Source organism: Haliotis rufescens, unplaced genomic scaffold (assembly GCF_023055435.1).
Source record: "Haliotis rufescens isolate VD_foot unplaced genomic scaffold, xgHalRufe1.0.p SCAF_27, whole genome shotgun sequence".
Lineage (NCBI taxonomy): Eukaryota > Metazoa > Mollusca > Gastropoda > Lepetellida > Haliotidae > Haliotis > Haliotis rufescens.
In genome coordinates this window covers 6,360,583-6,379,482 of record NW_025963968.1, presented here as the reverse complement: position 1 = coordinate 6,379,482, position 18,900 = coordinate 6,360,583, and the positions used below count along the sequence as shown (strand labels likewise).

At 45.5% G+C, this 18,900-nt stretch overlaps 1 protein-coding gene across 3 annotated transcripts in view; it reads right to left on the bottom strand.

Moving 5' to 3' along the window:
- Positions 1-690: 690 nt before the first annotated feature.
- Positions 691-18,900, bottom strand: part of LOC124115917 (protein FAM53A-like) — an 88,252-nt gene continuing 70,042 nt past the window's right edge. For all 3 annotated transcript variants that reach the window (XM_046477082.2, XM_046477081.2, XM_046477083.2), the window contains exons 5-6: positions 10,513-10,572; positions 691-5,934 (exon numbers count right to left, since the gene is read on the bottom strand). In XM_046477082.2, the coding sequence (XP_046333038.1) occupies positions 5,602-5,934; positions 10,513-10,572 (393 nt within the window). In that variant the 3' untranslated portion in view covers positions 691-5,601. The remainder of the gene's footprint in view (positions 5,935-10,512; positions 10,573-18,900) is intronic.

Genomic DNA, 18,900 nt, shown 5'->3' with positions numbered 1-18,900 from the left:
GTCTGGTCCAGATTTGATTATTTACAGGCTGCCATCATGTAGCTGGAATATTGCTGATTGCAGTGTTGTTCAACTTGAATAGTGAATAGTGAGGTGAGTTGGTTTTACGTCGTCGTCACAGTATTGTGGCAAGTTTTGGAACAGCAGATAAGAGCATTGCAGGAACTGATAACACCCATGAAGATCTTGGGTTGAATAGGTCTTCAGAATCCCATGCTTGTCATAAGAGGCGACTAACGGGATCAGGTGGTCAGGCTCACTGACTTGGTTGATGCAAATCATCGTATCCCAATTGTGTGGATTGATGCTCTTGATATCACTGGATTGTCCGATTCAGACACGATTATAACACGGGTATGCACTTTAACAATTCTATGTCTGTGTTAACCTGCAATATTCCTAACTTTAAGATTTTCTGTGGACCAGGTCCCGGTGGGTTGTGGAGATCAAGCAATGGAATGTTGTATAGAATCCGAGTGTGTGAGTGTGGTTTTACGCCACTTTTTGCAATATTCCAGCAATATCACAGTGGGGGAAACCAGAAATGGGCTTCACACATTGTACCCATGTTGGAAATCGAACCCAGTCCTTTGGTGTGACGAGCGAACGCTTTAACCACTTGGCTACCCGACCGGCCCCCAGCTGTAAGAATTTGATGCTTTGGACTGAAAATGAAAATAACAAATAGAGTCTATTTCACAGCAAATTTATTCATAAATTGACAGATAAACAGGGTATGTATCCCATTCTAACTTTCTGCATTGACTAGCTCTCTATAACACAGCGTGGACACAGCATCCACACTCTGTGCGTTCCACCGGCGCTGTGACCGGAACAATCGGCACATGACCAAAACAGTCTCAGCACTGAACCAAAACAGTCGGATCCATATCTGCCGACTTAGGATTGCCTACAGTAAATGCCATATCCAATATAGAATATTTACTTGTGATTAATACACACTGGTGTCATTTTTTGTTTTTTTATCATGAAATATTCAATGTATACAAATATACATCCCCACGTGATGAGAATACTACGACCAAGCTGCAAGTGCTGTACTGTAGTGTCACAGTCTCAATTCCGGCTGGTTCTAAGCAACGCTAAACACATTGACTGATCACAGGATGCTTATATCGGTCCCTTAAAGTGTAGTGTCATGGCGGCAGTGAGGGAATGGCAACAGGGCTGTAGACAGGAGGCATTGAAACCGTCTGAGCTCGGGAGGGATGGGGAATGAAAAGAAACCGGGTGAGGGGTTGAGCTCGGGAGGGGTTGAGCTCGGGAGGGGTGGGGCTTCTAAATACACAGGGTGTGGGGTTGAGCTCGGGAGGGGTGGGGTTATGCTCGGGAGGGGTGGGGCTGAGCTTGGGAGGGGAGGGGCATCTTAATCCTCAAGGTGTGGGGTTGAGCTCGGGAGGGGTGGGGCTATGCTCGGGAGGGGTGGGGCTGAGCTTCGGAGGGGAGGGGCATCTAAATCCTCAAGGTGTGGGGTTGTGCTCGGGAGGGGTGGGGTTGAGCTCGGGAGGGGAGGGGAGGGGCATCTAAATCAACAATGTGTGTCGTTGAGCTTGGGAGGGATTTGTCATCTAAATACACAGGGTGTGGGGTTGAGCTCAGGAAAGGTCTAAATCTACAGGGTGAGGGGTTGGGCTCAGGAGGGGTGGGGCATCTAAATCCACAGGGTGTGGGGTTGAGCTCAGGAGAGGTCTAAATCTACAGGGTGAGAGGTTGAGCTCAGGAGGGGTGGGGCATCTAAATCCACAGGGTGAGGGGTTGAGCTCAGGAGAGGTTTAAATCTACAGGGTGAGAGGTTGAGCTCAGGAGGGGTGGGGCATCTAAATCCACAGGGTGAGGGGTTGAGCTAATGAGGGGTGGGGCATCTAAATCCACAGGGTGGGGGTCTGAGCTCAGGAGACGTCTAAATCTCAGGGTGAGGGGTTGAGCTCAGGAGGGATGGGGCATCTAACTACAAGGCAGGGGTATGTGGAGTTGGGATGTGGTATGGAAAGCCTTGTGCTTTTGTGGGACATGAATATAGGGTATTGGAGAGCAATGTGCCTGTCAGAGAGGGGAATGCTTGTGGCTGACGACATTGGCATGGAATGGGTGTGTTTGTAGGGGGAGGGGGAGGGGGAGGGGGAGGGGAAGAGTTCTGCAAGGGGAGGACAATGCTGGGGTGGGAGAAGGGTGTAGTTGAGCCGGAGCTGAAATAGGGAGGAATACAATGGGCAGGTTGGAGTGAGAGAGACAGTAATGAAACCTACATAGATATGTCCAATTAAATGTAGAGCCACCAAGCTGGTGAACATGTCCACATTGTCACACTGCATTCCTCTGCAGTTGTACACCGTGCTCAAACACTGTGAACTTAACCAAGACTCTGAGCCCAAATACATCATCTAACAAATGGTTAACCAATTGCTTATTTACCAAAGTTTGTAATTCCTTCTACTCAAATAGTGATGCTATGACTGTGGCTTCAGAGTGTATTCAATATTATATAACCTTCATGAAAATTACAAATTTCATCTATACACAGGCCATCAATGCCACTTGTGGCCGACAAAGTATCAAGGCTAAACTCACAGAAAATAGTCTTGCGAAATATGACTTGGTTAATAATGACTGCTTTGGGGCCATAACATACTCATTATTAAATTTCCATTCATATCTTCTCGAAAAATAGAGAGATGTTTTTATCTTATATCTGACCTTAAAAATGCTAGGAAAATAATGATGTTCTGATGGTATGAAGCAGCATTAGGGATGAGATGAGAAATCCTGTAATAAATATGTTATGGCCCGATGTATTTGAACAACACATTCGTTAGTAGGTCATCAGTTGTTAGGAAGCAACTGCCATTTTGTTCATCAGGTCACTGCGTAACCATGGTTATTATGTTAGTAAAACAGCAACAATCTGTAAAAAGATTCACAGCTCAAGATGTACCAAAGCAATCTTGCCGCGTAGAATCATTTTCCGTTGATAACAATCATTTTTATCATTCAAGGAGAATATTTCATTACAATTCTTACACTCAAAATAATCAGTGCATCCTAAAATGAAGTGTTCAGTCAAACCTTTCGAAGCTCTCATAAAAATGAAAGTATCCCTCACTTCAATGCTTAAGTTAATTTCAAACTTGAGATATTGTACAAAAACAATTAAAAAAATTACAAAGCTATTAAATTAGTGATGTAAAAGAGGTACATTAATTTCATCTATCTACTCTGCAGTGAATTCTGATTACGTCTATCAAGCTTGTGCATGTTTTTTGTCCTCCCGTGTTTGTTCATAACATGGTCAAACAGAATCTTGGAATGTTTCTAACCTAATTAGCAGCAGCTTCTACAGAACCAGACTGAAATAATAGTTTCCCCAAAACAAGTTCTAGCCTGAGACACTGTGGCCATCAGACTTGAGTGTCACACCGGTCTCACATGCAGGATGAGCAGTGAAGATGTCACAACAAAAACTGAATAACCTACAAGGTACTTATTAAACTCTAGATTCCACCAAACGAGTCTCCGTAATTATCGAAACCCATACAATGACATACTGATTCAATGTGCTAAACAATTATAAAGCTGACAATGCAAAACCTGCCTTCCATACTTGTTTCAGTGCCCTTGCACTAAACGATCTCAGCACTAAGACCTTGATAACTCTCATACTAAACACAGATTTAATGAAGCCATAGCACTAAGATTGCATTTTGCAAGTGGCTCAGATATAAGTACACCTGTTGCTACTTGCATTGCAAAAACAATAACTTCCAACAAAGCTGTGAAAATGACATTCTACATAGAGGGAACAAATACCTTGTTATCTTGCTATGTGTTAACATGCCACACGATTAGGGATCAGGATTTCAAAATCTACATCTTGGATGAAAAATATCCTGCGTGTATTTCTACAACCTGATCTGTGATATTTACATGGAGGTGCTATTTACCGGTGGGTATCAATTTGTGGATTCCTAAATCAAGTGGAATTAAATTAAAAAAACAAAACAAGCAATATAAGACAATAATGATTTAAATATTATCAATTATCTAGTGAATGTGTAACACTACTTGAAACAGACTCTCACAGCTGTTGTGTACCATACGCAAGCTTCCATACCTACAGACTTTGTCACCAACTGCCGTCCATACACACGCTCCCACAGTCAGGCTTCCATACCTACAGTCTTTGTCACCAACTGCCGTCCATACACACGCTCACAGTCATGCTTCCATACCTACAGACTTTGTCACCAACTGCCGTCCATACACACGCACCCAGTCACGCTTCCATACCTACAGATGTCCATCGCCGACTTGGTTGATGCTTTCATCGTATCCCAATTGCATTGCGATTCATGATGACAATCACAAGATTGTCTGGTCCTGACTCGATTATTTACAGACCGCCATCATAAAGCTGAACGGATACATATTGAAGCTTCAACTAGAAACTTTTCTTCAAGTTTGAAAGAGAAATAGTTTCCAATGATTTTCTCCCAGTCCAAATGAATAATTGAACAATAAGTCATTTCCCAAATCTAGGTCTGTTTGAATGAAAACACGGGAAAAAGAAGATCGAATAATCAAAGTTGACGTGACTTTTATCATGTAAACGATTCCCTAAAACAATTCCCCTTAACAAGTTTTACTTTTCACTCCTTCAGTCCATGCATTTATTATTTCAATTCACCAGCCCTCTGTACAAGTCTTAAAAATCGATGCTTATTTATATGATTAGTTTGCATACTTCAGTACAGATTTGTTGACCTGGTGTTTCCGATGTGACATGCTAACAGTAATGTCATTGTCTTGGGGACAAAACCATCAAAACTCTTCAACCCTGTGTATAAGATGAACCCCCTTGAAAGCCCCCTAATTCTAGGTACGAAAAACTCATACACAACGACATACCATAGTTGAGTTAATTGAGCACACACACATGCAAGCACACATGCAAGCACACACGCATACGCATACACATACACGTACCCACACACACACAAATGTGCAAGTACACACATACACGCACGCACGCACGAACGCACGCACGCACGCACACACAAAATGGATGCTACATCAACAAATCTGCAGTATCAAGGTCCGCATACACCACTGGAAGATCTTAAATGAAACTGGTAACAAGCTTGTGCAGCCATGACAAACATCGCCATACTGAAACTCGGGGCTAGGAATGTGACAATCTCAACAAGCAAATAAGTGTCATTTGATGTGCGTTGAGAAGATGAGTGATGTCGACACAGCAGCCTCCGTGTCGTGGATCATAACGGGTGGATACAACAATAGCAGCCGCTAGGACGTGAAAAGTTTATCATGAAAATATGTAAACCTAATCATACACAATTAAGCATTCAATTAGTAGGGTTATACCCTAATACAGTAAACTTCACATAAAATGCACTTTCTGGATTTAGTTTCAAATATATTGTGATATTCTCTTATCAACAAGGGCAAGGCTTGATTCGGATATATTTTACAACTGTGTAAAGTTCTGACAAAGGGAGATAATTCCCCTCTCACAAGAGTAGATAACTCTTCCCAATGCCAACTTCCTGAGTTACAACTGTTGAGTTAATGGTTTTCGATTTGTTCAATATCAAGGTCGCATAGAGGAAACAGCTCCATTCCTTCATCTTCAAGGTCATCTCCACGGCAACCACATCCACTTTCAGAGTCCTCTTCTCCGATGAGACGCACTGGTTGCTGGATATCAAAACCACTACAGCTGCTACTTTGAGGGGGCGTGGGCGGGAGGTCAAGGGTCGCGACCCTGGAGAGCTCTGCGACAGGTGGGTATGTGTTGATGACCTTCCGGATGGGAATGTCTGGGTCTAAGGGAGAGCTGGCAATAGGCATCAGACTCATGGCCGACTCCAACTCTTCGTGAAATCGAGAACTGCGTTTCTGTAAAACAAAGAAAACCCTTGGTGCTTGAGGAAATATAGATTCTATACATAATTGCAATTAATTTTGGATAGGGAGAGAATGACAGAGTGGTGTTGAATGCCTGAGTCAGCAATATTCAAGCTATGTGATGACAAACAATGAAGTCTACGTCATGCAACCAGTGTGCAACTCAGGTGTGAATCTGTCAAAACTACATGTGCATATGTACCCTACCCCAGACTTGCTGACACAATGTACCCTACCCCCCTACCCCAGACTTGCTGACACAATGTATCCTACCCCCCTATCCCACATGCTGACACAATGTAACCTACCCCCCGCACAGCGCTCCCTTGCTGACAGAATGTACCCTACCCCTGACACAATGCACCCTACCCCTGACACAAGGCACCCTACCCCTGACACAAGGCACCCTACCCCTGACACAAGGCACCCTACCCCTGATACAATGCACCCTTCCCCCTGACACAAGGCACCCCACCCCCGACACAAGGCACCCTACCCCTGACACAATGCACCCTACCTCCTGACACAATGCACCCCACCCCTGACACAATGCACCCTACCTCCTAACACAATGCACCCTACCCCCCGACACAATGCACCCTACCCCTGACACAAAGCACCCTACCCCTGACACAAGGCACCCTACCTCTGACACAATGCACCCTACCTCTGACACAATGCACCCTACCCCCTAACACAATGCACCCTACCCCTGACACAATGCACCCTACCCTTGACACAAGGCACCCTACCCCTGACACAATGCACCCTACCCCGACACAAGGCACCCTACCCCCTGACACAAGGCACCCTAATCCTGACACAATGCACCCCACCCCTGACACAATGCACCCTACCTCCTAACACAATGCACCCTACCCCCCGACACAATGCACCCTACCCCTGACACAAAGCACCCTACCCCTGACACAAGGCACCCTACCTCTGACACAATGCACCCTACCTCTGACACAATGCACCCTACCCCCTAACACAATGCACCCTACCCCTGACACAATGCACCCTACCCTTGACACAAGGCACCCTACCCCTGACACAATGCACCCTACCCCGACACAAGGCACCCTACCCCCTGACACAAGGCACCCTAATCCTGACACAAGGCACCCTTCCCCCGACACAATGCACCCTACCCCGACACAAGGCACCCTACCCCCTGACACAATGCACACACCCCCTGACACAATGCACCCTTCCCCCGACACAATGCACCCTACCCCGACAAAAGGCACCCTACCTCCTGACACAATGCACCCTACCTCCTAACACAATGCACCCTACCCCTGACACAATGCACCCCAACTCCTAACACAATGCACCCCACCTCCTAACACAATGCACCCTACCCTGACACAATGCACCCCAACTCCTAACACAATGCACCCTACCTCCTAACACAATGCACCCTACCCTGACACAATGCACCCCAACTCCAAACACAATGCACCCTACCCTGACACAATGCACCCCAACTCCTAACACAATGCACCCTACCCTGACACAATGCACCCCAACTCCTAACACAATGCACCCTACCCCCCGACACAATGCACCCCAACTCCTAACACAATGCACCCTACCTCCTAACACAATGCACCCTACCCCCCGACACAATGCACCCCAACTCCTAACACAATGCACCCTACCCTGACACAATGCACCCCACCTCCTAACACAATGCACCCCACCTCCAAACACAATGCACCCCACCTCCTAACACAATGCACCCCAACTCCTGACACAATGCACCCTCCCCCGACACAAGGCACCCTACCCCTGACACAATGCACCCCACCTCCTAACACAATGCACCCTACCCCTGACACAAGGCACCCTACTCCTAACACAATGCACCCTACCCCTGACACAAGGCACCCTACCCCCTAACACAATGCACCCTACCCCTGACACAAGGCACCCCACCTCCTAACACAATGCACCCCACCTCCTAACACAATGCACCCAAACTCCTAAAACAATGCACCCTACCCCTGACACAAGGCACCCTACTCCTCACACAATGCACCCTACCCCTGACACAAGGCACCCTACCCCCGACACAAGGCACCCTACCCCTGACACAATGCACCCTACCCCTGACACAAGGCACCCTACCCCTGACACAAGGCACCCTACCCCCTGACACAATGCACCCTTCCCCCTGACACAATGCACCCTTCCACCTGACACAAGGCACCCTACCCCTGACACAAGGCACCCTACTCCTAACACAATGAACCCTACCCCTGACACAAGGCACCCTACCCCCTAACACAATGCACCCTACCCCTAACACAATGCACCCTACCCCTGACACAATGCACCCTTCCCCCTTACACAATGCACCCCACCTCCTAACACAATGCACCCCACCTCCTAACACAATGCACCCCACCTCCAAACACAATGCACCCCACCTCCTAACACAATGCACCCCAACTCCTGACACAATGCACCCTCCCCCGACACAAGGCACCCTACCCCCTGACACAATGCACCCCACCTCCTAACACAATGCACCCCACCTCCTAACACAATGCACCCCAACTCCTAAAACAATGCACCCTACCCCTGACACAAGGCACCCTACTCCTAACACAATGCACCCTACCCCTGACACAAGGCACCCTACCCCCTAACACAATGCACCCTACCCCTGACACAAGGCACCCCACCTCCTAACACAATGCACCCCACCTCCTAACACAATGCACCCCAACTCCTAAAACAATGCACCCTACCCCTGACACAAGGCACCCTACTCCTCACACAATGCACCCTACCCCTGACACAAGGCACCCTACCCCCGACACAAGGCACCCTACCCCTGACACAAGGCACCCTACCCCTGACACAAGGCACCCTACCCCCTGACACAATGCACCCTTCCCCCTGACACAATGCACCCTTCCACCTGACACAAGGCACCCTACCCCTGACACAAGGCACCCTACTCCTAACACAATGAACCCTACCCCTGACACAAGGCACCCTACCCCCTAACACAATGCACCCTACCCCTAACACAATGCACCCTACCCCTGACACAATGCACCCTTCCCCCTGACACAAGGCACCCTACCCCCTGACACAAGGCACCCTAATCCTGACACAAGGCACCCTTCCCCCGACACAATGCACCCTACCCCGACACAAGGCACCCTACCCCCTGACACAATGCACACACCCCCTGACACAATGCACCCTTCCCCTGACACAATGCACCCTACCCCGACAAAAGGCACCCTACCTCCTGACACAATGCACCCTACCTCCTAACACAATGCACCCTACCCCTGACACAATGCACCCCAACTCCTAACACAATGCACCCCACCTCCTAACACAATGCACCCTACCCTGACACAATGCACCCCAACTCCTAACACAATGCACCCTACCTCCTAACACAATGCACCCTACCCTGACACAATGCACCCCAACTCCAAACACAATGCACCCTACCCTGACACAATGCACCCCAACTCCTAACACAAGGCACCCTACCCTGACACAATGCACCCCAACTCCTAACACAATGCACCCTACCCCCCGACACAATGCACCCCAACTCCTAACACAATGCACCCTACCTCCTAACACAATGCACCCTACCCCCCGACACAATGCACCCCAACTCCTAACACAATGCACCCTACCCTGACACAATGCACCCCGACTCCTAACACAATGCACCCCACCTCCTAACACAATGCACCCCACCTCCTAACACAATGCACCCCACCTCCAAACACAATGCACCCCACCTCCTAACACAATGCACCCCAACTCCTGACACAATGCACCCTCCCCCGACACAAGGCACCCTACCCCTGACACAATGCACCCCACCTCCTAACACAATGCACCCTACCCCTGACACAAGGCACCCTACTCCTAACACAATGCACCCTACCCCTGACACAAGGCACCCTACCCCCTAACACAATGCACCCTACCCCTGACACAAGGCACCCCACCTCCTAACACAATGCACCCCACCTCCTAACACAATGCACCCAAACTCCTAAAACAATGCACCCTACCCCTGACACAATGCACCCTACCCCGACACAATGCACCCCACCCCTGACACAATGCACCCTACCCCTGACACAATGCACCCTACCCCTGACACAAGGCACCCTACCCCTGACACAAGGCACCCTACCCCCGACACAATGCACCCCACCCCCGACACAATGCACCCCACCCCCGACACAAGGCACCCTACCCCTGACACAAGGCACCCCACCCCCGACACAAGGCACCCTACCCCTGACACAAGGCACCCTACCCCCGACACAATGCACCCTACCCCTGACACAATGCACCCCACCCCCGACACAATGCACCCCACCCCCGACACAATGCACCCCACCCCCGACACAATGCACCCCACCCCCGACACAAGGCACCCTACCCCTGACACAATGCACCCCACCCCCGACACAAGGCACCCTACCCCCGACACAATGCACCCTACCCCGACACAATGCACCCCACCCCCGACACAATGCACCCCACCCCCGACACAATGCACCTTACCTGGCTATCCGCCCCAGGTGTACCCACGGGCACCGATCTCCGCACGCGGCCATAAGCAGTCTGTAAACAAACACCAACTCATTAATCACATGATTCACTTTTCTGAAATTCAAGGTCTGTGGGTATCCGACACATTATCAGTAAGTGTACTTTACCTGATAGTTTTGTCATATTAGGTTTTCCACATACCTCTTCAAACATGGAATATTTTCCAACGCCACAAATAGCAGAGTTTATGTTGTGTTCAAACTTTTTGTTCATTTTATAACATTTTATAAGCGCCATCTGTCAGTGATATTTTCATGGATGTATTTCAACAATTGGCATGCATCTACAGTTTCCTCATTCGGTCCCTATCTCTCGTCATAATTCTGAAGGCTTGTAGTTACTACAATCGACTTATAAGCACACTTCCCGTCCATCTTGACATCATTTAAATCTGGCCTTAACCTTCTCACAAACGAGGCACAGGTACCCCAGTCTATACAGTTGGCAATGCAGAGTTACTTCCCTTGAGTATATCAGTATCCTACGATTATGGGTTCCAGGTTTGTTTGTTGTCTAAAGCTGCACTCAGAAATATTGCAGCCAGGCGATCTGTAAATAATCGAGCCTGGACCTGACAATCCAGTGAATTTGGACACTCATCTTTACCATAACAAGCAAACAACTCAACATGAGACTAGTATACCTTGTCCTCTTCATCAGAAAAACTCATGACTTATCTAAAAATATGTACGTTCCCTTGTAACTTTTCAATATTGTTTGTTTAGGAAAAGTTTTGCTTTCATTGGTGATGCTGACCCAGCACTTTGCCTAACATGGCCTAATGTCAACAGTGAACTTTGGGCTTATTTTGAGGTGAAACCCTAATGTTATAGCTTCATGTTAATGTTGACACCATTATTATGATCGATGTTTTTAGCTTCAAATGAGGAGCACTCCTATGAACTTTCCGTGCAGATGTGTAGAACATGGTGCACCAGCGGCGCGTGGGCACGTACGACATCCCACCAGTGTCAGCCTGTCCTGCACCTACAGTGCATGGCCTAGAGTGTGGGCGGGACACTGAAACCTGGCCTGGTACAGTCCCACAGCACTTACATCCACACTAGTTACACGTAGGCCGAACAAAAACATGCTGGATCATCAAAACCACCTGAGATTGTAGTCACAGGGATAATCTTAGCAATATTCCTGCAATATCACGACGGTGGACAGCAATATCACGGTGGGGGACAGCAATATCACGGCGGGGGACAGCAATATCACGGCGGGGGACAGCAATATCATGACGGGGGACAGCAATATCACGGCGGGGGACAGCAATATCACGGCGGGAGACAGCAATATCACGGCGTGGGACAGCAATATCACGGTGGGAGACAGCAATATCACTGAGTACAGTTAAATTTAGCGTTGCTTTGATAAGTTCTTCAGTATTTATATATTATTTGGGGATGAACCACAAAGCAAATAGGGGATTTGAACACATGATGCTGGTGGCAAATAGACGCGCCGCAACGCAAGCTCTTTAGAATGCTTGGAAGAAGGGCAGATACAGACCTGCTGTTTCGACAGACAGGTAACGGAGATGTAATTTCAAAGTGTTTGTACAAGATTTCCTTGTCTACATATTATCAAATTAAAAAAACAACTGATTCAGTGGCATTTGATTGGCTAACCAAGCAATATATTTTGCAATTATGTAAAACGAGTTTGTCTGACTCGTGGTCTACTGTTTTTCGATTGGCTGAAAATAGGGTGGGCGGGACATAGTTGCATCATTACACTGAACATGTCACTGATTTCGGATTGTTGTCAACAGGTTTTTTAGCAAATGATTTAAAAAAGGAATCTGTTAATATTGTTGAATTATTCATGGATTAGAATTTAGTCATATATATTTTTACATATATGGAGTTAGTTGTAGGTAAATCCGCTCAATGGATTACAGAGAGGTTTTGTATAGTCTTCATGGATGACATTTGTCGTACATCGGCAAGGGGTCATCTTCAGTTTTTGACCAAATGAAGAAGGACATTTCACATAATTATCACGAACGGTCAAAAGAATAAGGAGTTGTTTGGGCAGTTTTCCCGCAAATCCAGACGACTAAGAAACAAATCAATACATCTGCTCCATGACTCATAGACAGGCTGATCCACATGTAACTGCTTCATTTACTGGGTCATGGAAACTGTCTCCTTCGTCAGTGAAAGCTGAATACAGAACTCCTGGTGCAACTCCTCAATGGTGGTCGTCTTCCCCAGCCCTGCTGCCATGTCCAGGCTGGTTTGATTAAACTACAGCCACTACGCTACTACTACAGCAACTACGCTACTACTACGGCAGCAGATACAACTGTCACAGATCCCCCTTGCAGTGTCTTGTTAAGTCTGACAATGATGCCAGATCTATAAATAGCACCATATCACTGCCTGGTCATGTTGGAGTCAGAGATGAGATTGCCACAGTCCGGTAAGGTTAGGGCTGGAGGACTCCTCGTGTGGGTGATGGAGGACTCCTCGTGTGGGTGATGGAGGACTCCTCGTGTGGGTGATGGAGGACTCCTCGCGTGGGTGATGGAGGACTCCTCGCGTGGGTGATTGAGGACTCCTCGTGTGGGTGATGGAGGACTCCTCGCGTGGGTGATGGAGGACTCCTCGCGTGGGTGATGGAGGACTCCTCGCGTGGGTGATGGAGGACTCCTCGTGTGGGTGATGGAGGACTCCTCGTGTGGGTGATGGAGGGCATGGAAGGATTGATGTTGAAGCAACAACGACATGTCACAGAGGACAGGAGAGTAACATGGATATGTCACAGAGGACTGGAGAGTAACATGGATATGTCACAGAGGACTGGCGAGTAACAAGAATATGTCACAGAGGACTGGACAGTAACATGGATATGTCACAGAGGACTGGAGAGTAACATGTATATGTCACAGAGGACTGGAGAGTAACATGGATATGTCACAGAGGACTGGAGAGCAACATGGATATGTCACAGAGGACTGGAGAGTAACATGGATATGTCACAGAGGACTGGAGAGTAGAATGGATATGTCACAGAGGACTGGAGAGTAGAATGGATATGTCACAGAGGACAGGAGAGTAACATGGATATGTCACAGAGGACAGGAGAGTAACATGGATATGTCACAGAGGACAGGAGAGTAACATGGATATGTCACAGAGGACTCGAGAGTAACATGGATATGTCACAGAGGACAGGAGAGTAACATGGATATGTCACAGAGGACTGGAGAGTAACAAGGACATATCCCAGAGGCGGGAGAGTAACAAGAATATGTCACAGGGGACAGGAGAGTAACATGGATATGTCACAGAGGACTGGAGAGTAACATGGATATGTCACAGAGGACTGGAGAATAACATGGATATGTCACAGAGGACTGGAGAGTAACATGGATATGCCACAGAGGACCCGGAGAGTAACAAGGATATGTCACAGAGGACAGGAGAGTAACAAGGATATGTCACAGAGGACAGGGGAGTCACAAGGATATGTCACAGAGGACAGGAGAGTAACAAGGATATGTCACTGAAGACTGGAGAGTAACATGGATATGTCACAGAGGACTGGAGAGTAACATGGATATGTCACAGATGACTGGAGAGTAACATGGATATGTCACAGAAGACTGGAGAGTAACATGGATATGTCAAAGAGGACTGGAGAGTAACATGGATATGTCACAGAGGACAGGAGAGTAACATGGATATGTCACAGAAGACTGGAGAGTACCATGGATATGTCACAGAAGACTGGAGAGTACCATGGATATGTCGCTGAGGACAGGAGAGTAACAAGGATATGTCACAGAGGACAGAAGAGTAACAAGGACAGGAGAGTAATAAGGATATGTCACTGAAGACTGGAGAGTAACAAGGATATGTCACAGAGGACAGGAGAGTAACAAGGATATGTCACAGAGGACAGGAGAGTAACAAGGACATGTCACTGAAGACTGGAGAGTAACAAGGATATGTCACAGAGGACAGGAGAGTCACAAGGATATGTCACAGAGGACAGGAGAGTAACAAGGACATGTCACTGAAGACTGGAGAGTAACAAGGATATGTCACAGAGGACAGGAGAGTAACAAGGATATGTCACTGAGGACAGGAGAGTGACATGGATATGTCACAGAGGAGAGTATCAAGGATATGTCGCAGAGAACTGATCAAGGTCAGGCATCAAGTTAAGAATATATCATTATATCACATGGCATCAACAAGGAATGAATGAGTGAGTTGGGTTTTACACCAGTTTTAACATTATCACACTTATATCATGGCATGTTAGCTTAATGTTGGAGGAAAGTCCATAGTGATTGAGGTCTCAGACATTTACCACTTCAGTAAAACCTACGGGTATGGTGCTGACAAACCAAGAAACATAATTGGGGCGAACCAGGATTCAAACCCACAATCATAGGTTTCTGGCGTGCCCAAGGGACGCAACTCTGCATAGCGAATCGCGGCGCCCTAGACAACTGGGCCACCCATGCCCCCTGGCATCTAGGAACCACCATCTGATAAACATGGGATCATGATATTTTTTTGAAATATATTTTTTTTTTACACAACCAATTTGTAAGGATTTAGCTCCACACTTAGTTAATAAATATGGCAAATATTTGCCCATTTTCACCATGTGTAAACTTTGATGGACACCTGTAGCGAACTTAAACTTGCTGACCTGCTGTCTGCTGTATAGGTAACCTATACCTAACAAGTATGCTACAAGACGTGCTACTCCATGTATAACTCTGTAATGTCAAATACTGAATTGAATAAAAAATATTTTTAAAAATAAATATGGGATCATGACAAGGACCCTTTCACTTCCACGAATAAATTTCCAACAATGCAATATGTCAATTTATTCTCAAAACGATTGTAAAAAATTGAATGTCTCTCATATTTTCAAATCTCATTATTATTTAAATCAAATGTTTAAAATACAATTTATACAGTCAGTCAGATGATAAAATAATTATTTTATTGGAAGAGACAGCATGCTTCTTTGATGTGACTTTAAGCTGTCATGCTGTCAAATCATTCTCTAAAAGCAGACAGGATATTAAATTTGGGCATTTTAAAAAGGTAGCCATCTTTTCAGCGACAAATTCCATATTTGACATCCTTGATTAATCATGACATTCTGGATACCTCATGTCAAACCTCTTGACTGGTATCATTTGTTCAAACATTGACCCAGTTTTCTTCACTAAGGGACTAGGATATAGAAAGCATGGCTTCTGACAAATTAAGTGGCATGGTCTGATGTCTTGTTATAAGGGTACTTTGCTGTGATCTAAAGCTACATTCATTTTGACTTCAAATTTTTTTTTCACTTCCAGGAAAATAGAACTAAAATTCAAAACCCTCTCAATCTTGTAATAAATATTAATCTCATTACATGCACAAGGAAACCGAGTCAGGATTTTAAAACTGCATATGTATTATTTTACCTTCGTATATATTGTAAATAATTAGTACTTTGTCAATCTTTTATATTTTTTAGTAAACCCTTTGACTTTTATTTATTTTTATTTATTTATATTTAAACAATAAAAAATATACCTCCATCCATTTAACACCTAATAAGATAGATACATTAAAAAATAAAAGTATTTTTTTAAATTAATGTGATGGATTCGCTAGTGTTACGACTGGTACCTCCCACACTGAATATAAACATACAGTAGTAACAGTTCTACAAGGCGACCCTAGTGTTACGACTGGTACCTCCCACACTGAATATAAACATAGTAACAGTTGCACAAGGTGACCCTAGTGTTACGACTGGTACCTCCCACACTGAATATAAACATACAGTAGTAACAGTTCTACAAGGCGACCCTAGTGTTACGACTGGTACCTCCCACACTGAATATAAACATAGTAACAGTTGCACAAGGCGACCCTAGTGTTACGACTGGTACCTCCCACACTGAATATAAACATAGTAACAGTTGCACAAGGTGACCCTAGTGTTACGACTGGTACCTCCCACACTGAATATAAACATACAGTAGTAACAGGTGTACAAGGCGACCCTAGTGTTACGACTGGTACCTCCCACACTGAATATAAACATAGTAACAGTTGCACAAGGCGACGTTAGTGTTACGACTGGTACCTCCCACACTGAATATAAACATACAGTAGTAACAGTTGCACAAGGCAACGCTAGTGTTACGACTAGTACCTCCCACACTGAATATAAACATACAGTAGTAACAGTTCTACAAGGCGACCCTAGTGTTACGACTGGTACCGCCCACACTGAATATAAACATACAGTAGTAACAGTTCTACAAGGTGACCCTAGTGTTACGACTGGTACCTCCCACACTGAATATAAACATACAGTAGTAACAGTTCTACAAGGCGACCCTAGTGTTACGACTGGTACCTCCCACACTGAATATAAACATACAGTAGTAACAGTTGCACAAGGCGACCCTAGTGTTACGACTGGTACCTCCCACACTGAATATAAACATAGTAACAGTTGTACAAGGCGACCCAAGTGTTACGACTGGTACCTCCCACAATGAATATAAACATAGTAACAGATGTACAAGGTAACCCTAGTGTTACGACTGGTACCTCCCATACTGAATATAAACATAGTAACAGTTGCACAAGGTGACCCTAGTGTTATGACTGGTACCTCCCATACTGAATATAAACATACAGTAGTAACAGTTGCACAAGGCGACCCAAGTGTTACGACTGGTACCTCCCACACTGAATATAAACATAGTAACAGATGTACAAGGCGACCCTAGTGTTACGACTGGTACCTCCCACACTGAATATAAACATACAGAAGTAACATCATTAGTTTGAGCGTTATGGTTGGGTTGGTTGGTTGGTTTGTTGTTTTACGCCACACTCAGCAATATTCCAGCTATATGACGGCGGTCTGTAAATAATCAAGAAAGGTTTTCAAGTTATGTCCTGGAAACAAACCCTACCCTCCTTTTATACTAAGTCAAAATTGTTTCCATAGAAACATAACAAACAAAACTTAGAACAATTTCAAAATAGCAATAGGTACTAGTGAAGCTGAAATGTGTTGAACAGATTTCAACATATGACCCGGAAACAAACACTACCCCTGTTTGAAACTAAGTCAAAAATTGTTTCCATGGAAACACACACAAAAATCAAGCTATTGAGCAATGCATAGAGCAAGTTTCATAGTAACATTGGTTTCCACGTTATGGCTTGGAATAGGATGGGAACGTCAGCACCAACAGGAACAGTAACGGAGCTAAAAACAATGTCTCACCTTAAGTGAGTGAGTGAGTGAGTAAGTTGGGTTTAACGTTGCTTTGAACTTTGATGCAACTCTGCACAGCGTATTTAGGCGCTTCAGACAACTGGGCCACCTGAGCCCCCTCAACTTCAAAGCTACAAGGAATAGCATCACACATCTCTGGCAGAATCTGCAGTGTTAAAGTCCATATCTTCACAGGAGGATTAGATTAACACATCGATTGATGAGGGAGTAATAATTCATAGCTCTATGTGCCGCATGAACTTATTATCCATGCTGATATTTAATATAATTTTTAAAATAAAACAGCTACTTCCTTGAAGGAAAAAAAAACAAAGACAAAGAGTGCCATTGTTTTGTCACAAGGGCACACACAATTGTACAAAACAATAACTTCAAAATCCTTTCCATGAATCACAATGACCCTGTTAGAAGACATGACCACAACAGCCATAAAATAGGAGGAAATGTGGTCGAACACAGAACATTTAAAACAAAAGTACTTCTCATCATTTCGACTCCCACATGAGTATAGCACACCAACATAAATAATAGATTTCAAGTGTCATTTTAAAATTGCTTTTTTGTGAGGTACAATCTCCAGGGACCATACAGGCAACGATTGGAACTAATGGACAAGAGTGACTGATTCAAATTTCATAAAAACATTAGCAGATTAAAACTCATGTAACATTCTTCCCTCGGTTCTCATGACGAGAGCTGTATGTATAATTCACAGCGCCATGAGGCGTGGGTGTGAGGGGGCGTCGTCCAACTGAGATTCAGCAAGCACAGCAGGTGCAGTTATATGTGCATCCTGTGCACCCATATGTCAAAGTGAACCTTTCACACCCTCCTCCAGTTGTGCAATATTGAGCAACATTACAGAACACAAAAACAAACATTCTGAAATGTCATGTTGTCTTAAGGATGAATCTGTTTTGACATGTTTAGTGAGAACAAGAATGTCTTTCATACAGACTTTGTTTGTTAGTTTGTAAGTTGTTTAAACTCCGCACTCAGCAATATTCAAGCTATATGACGGCAGTCTGTGAATAATCGAGT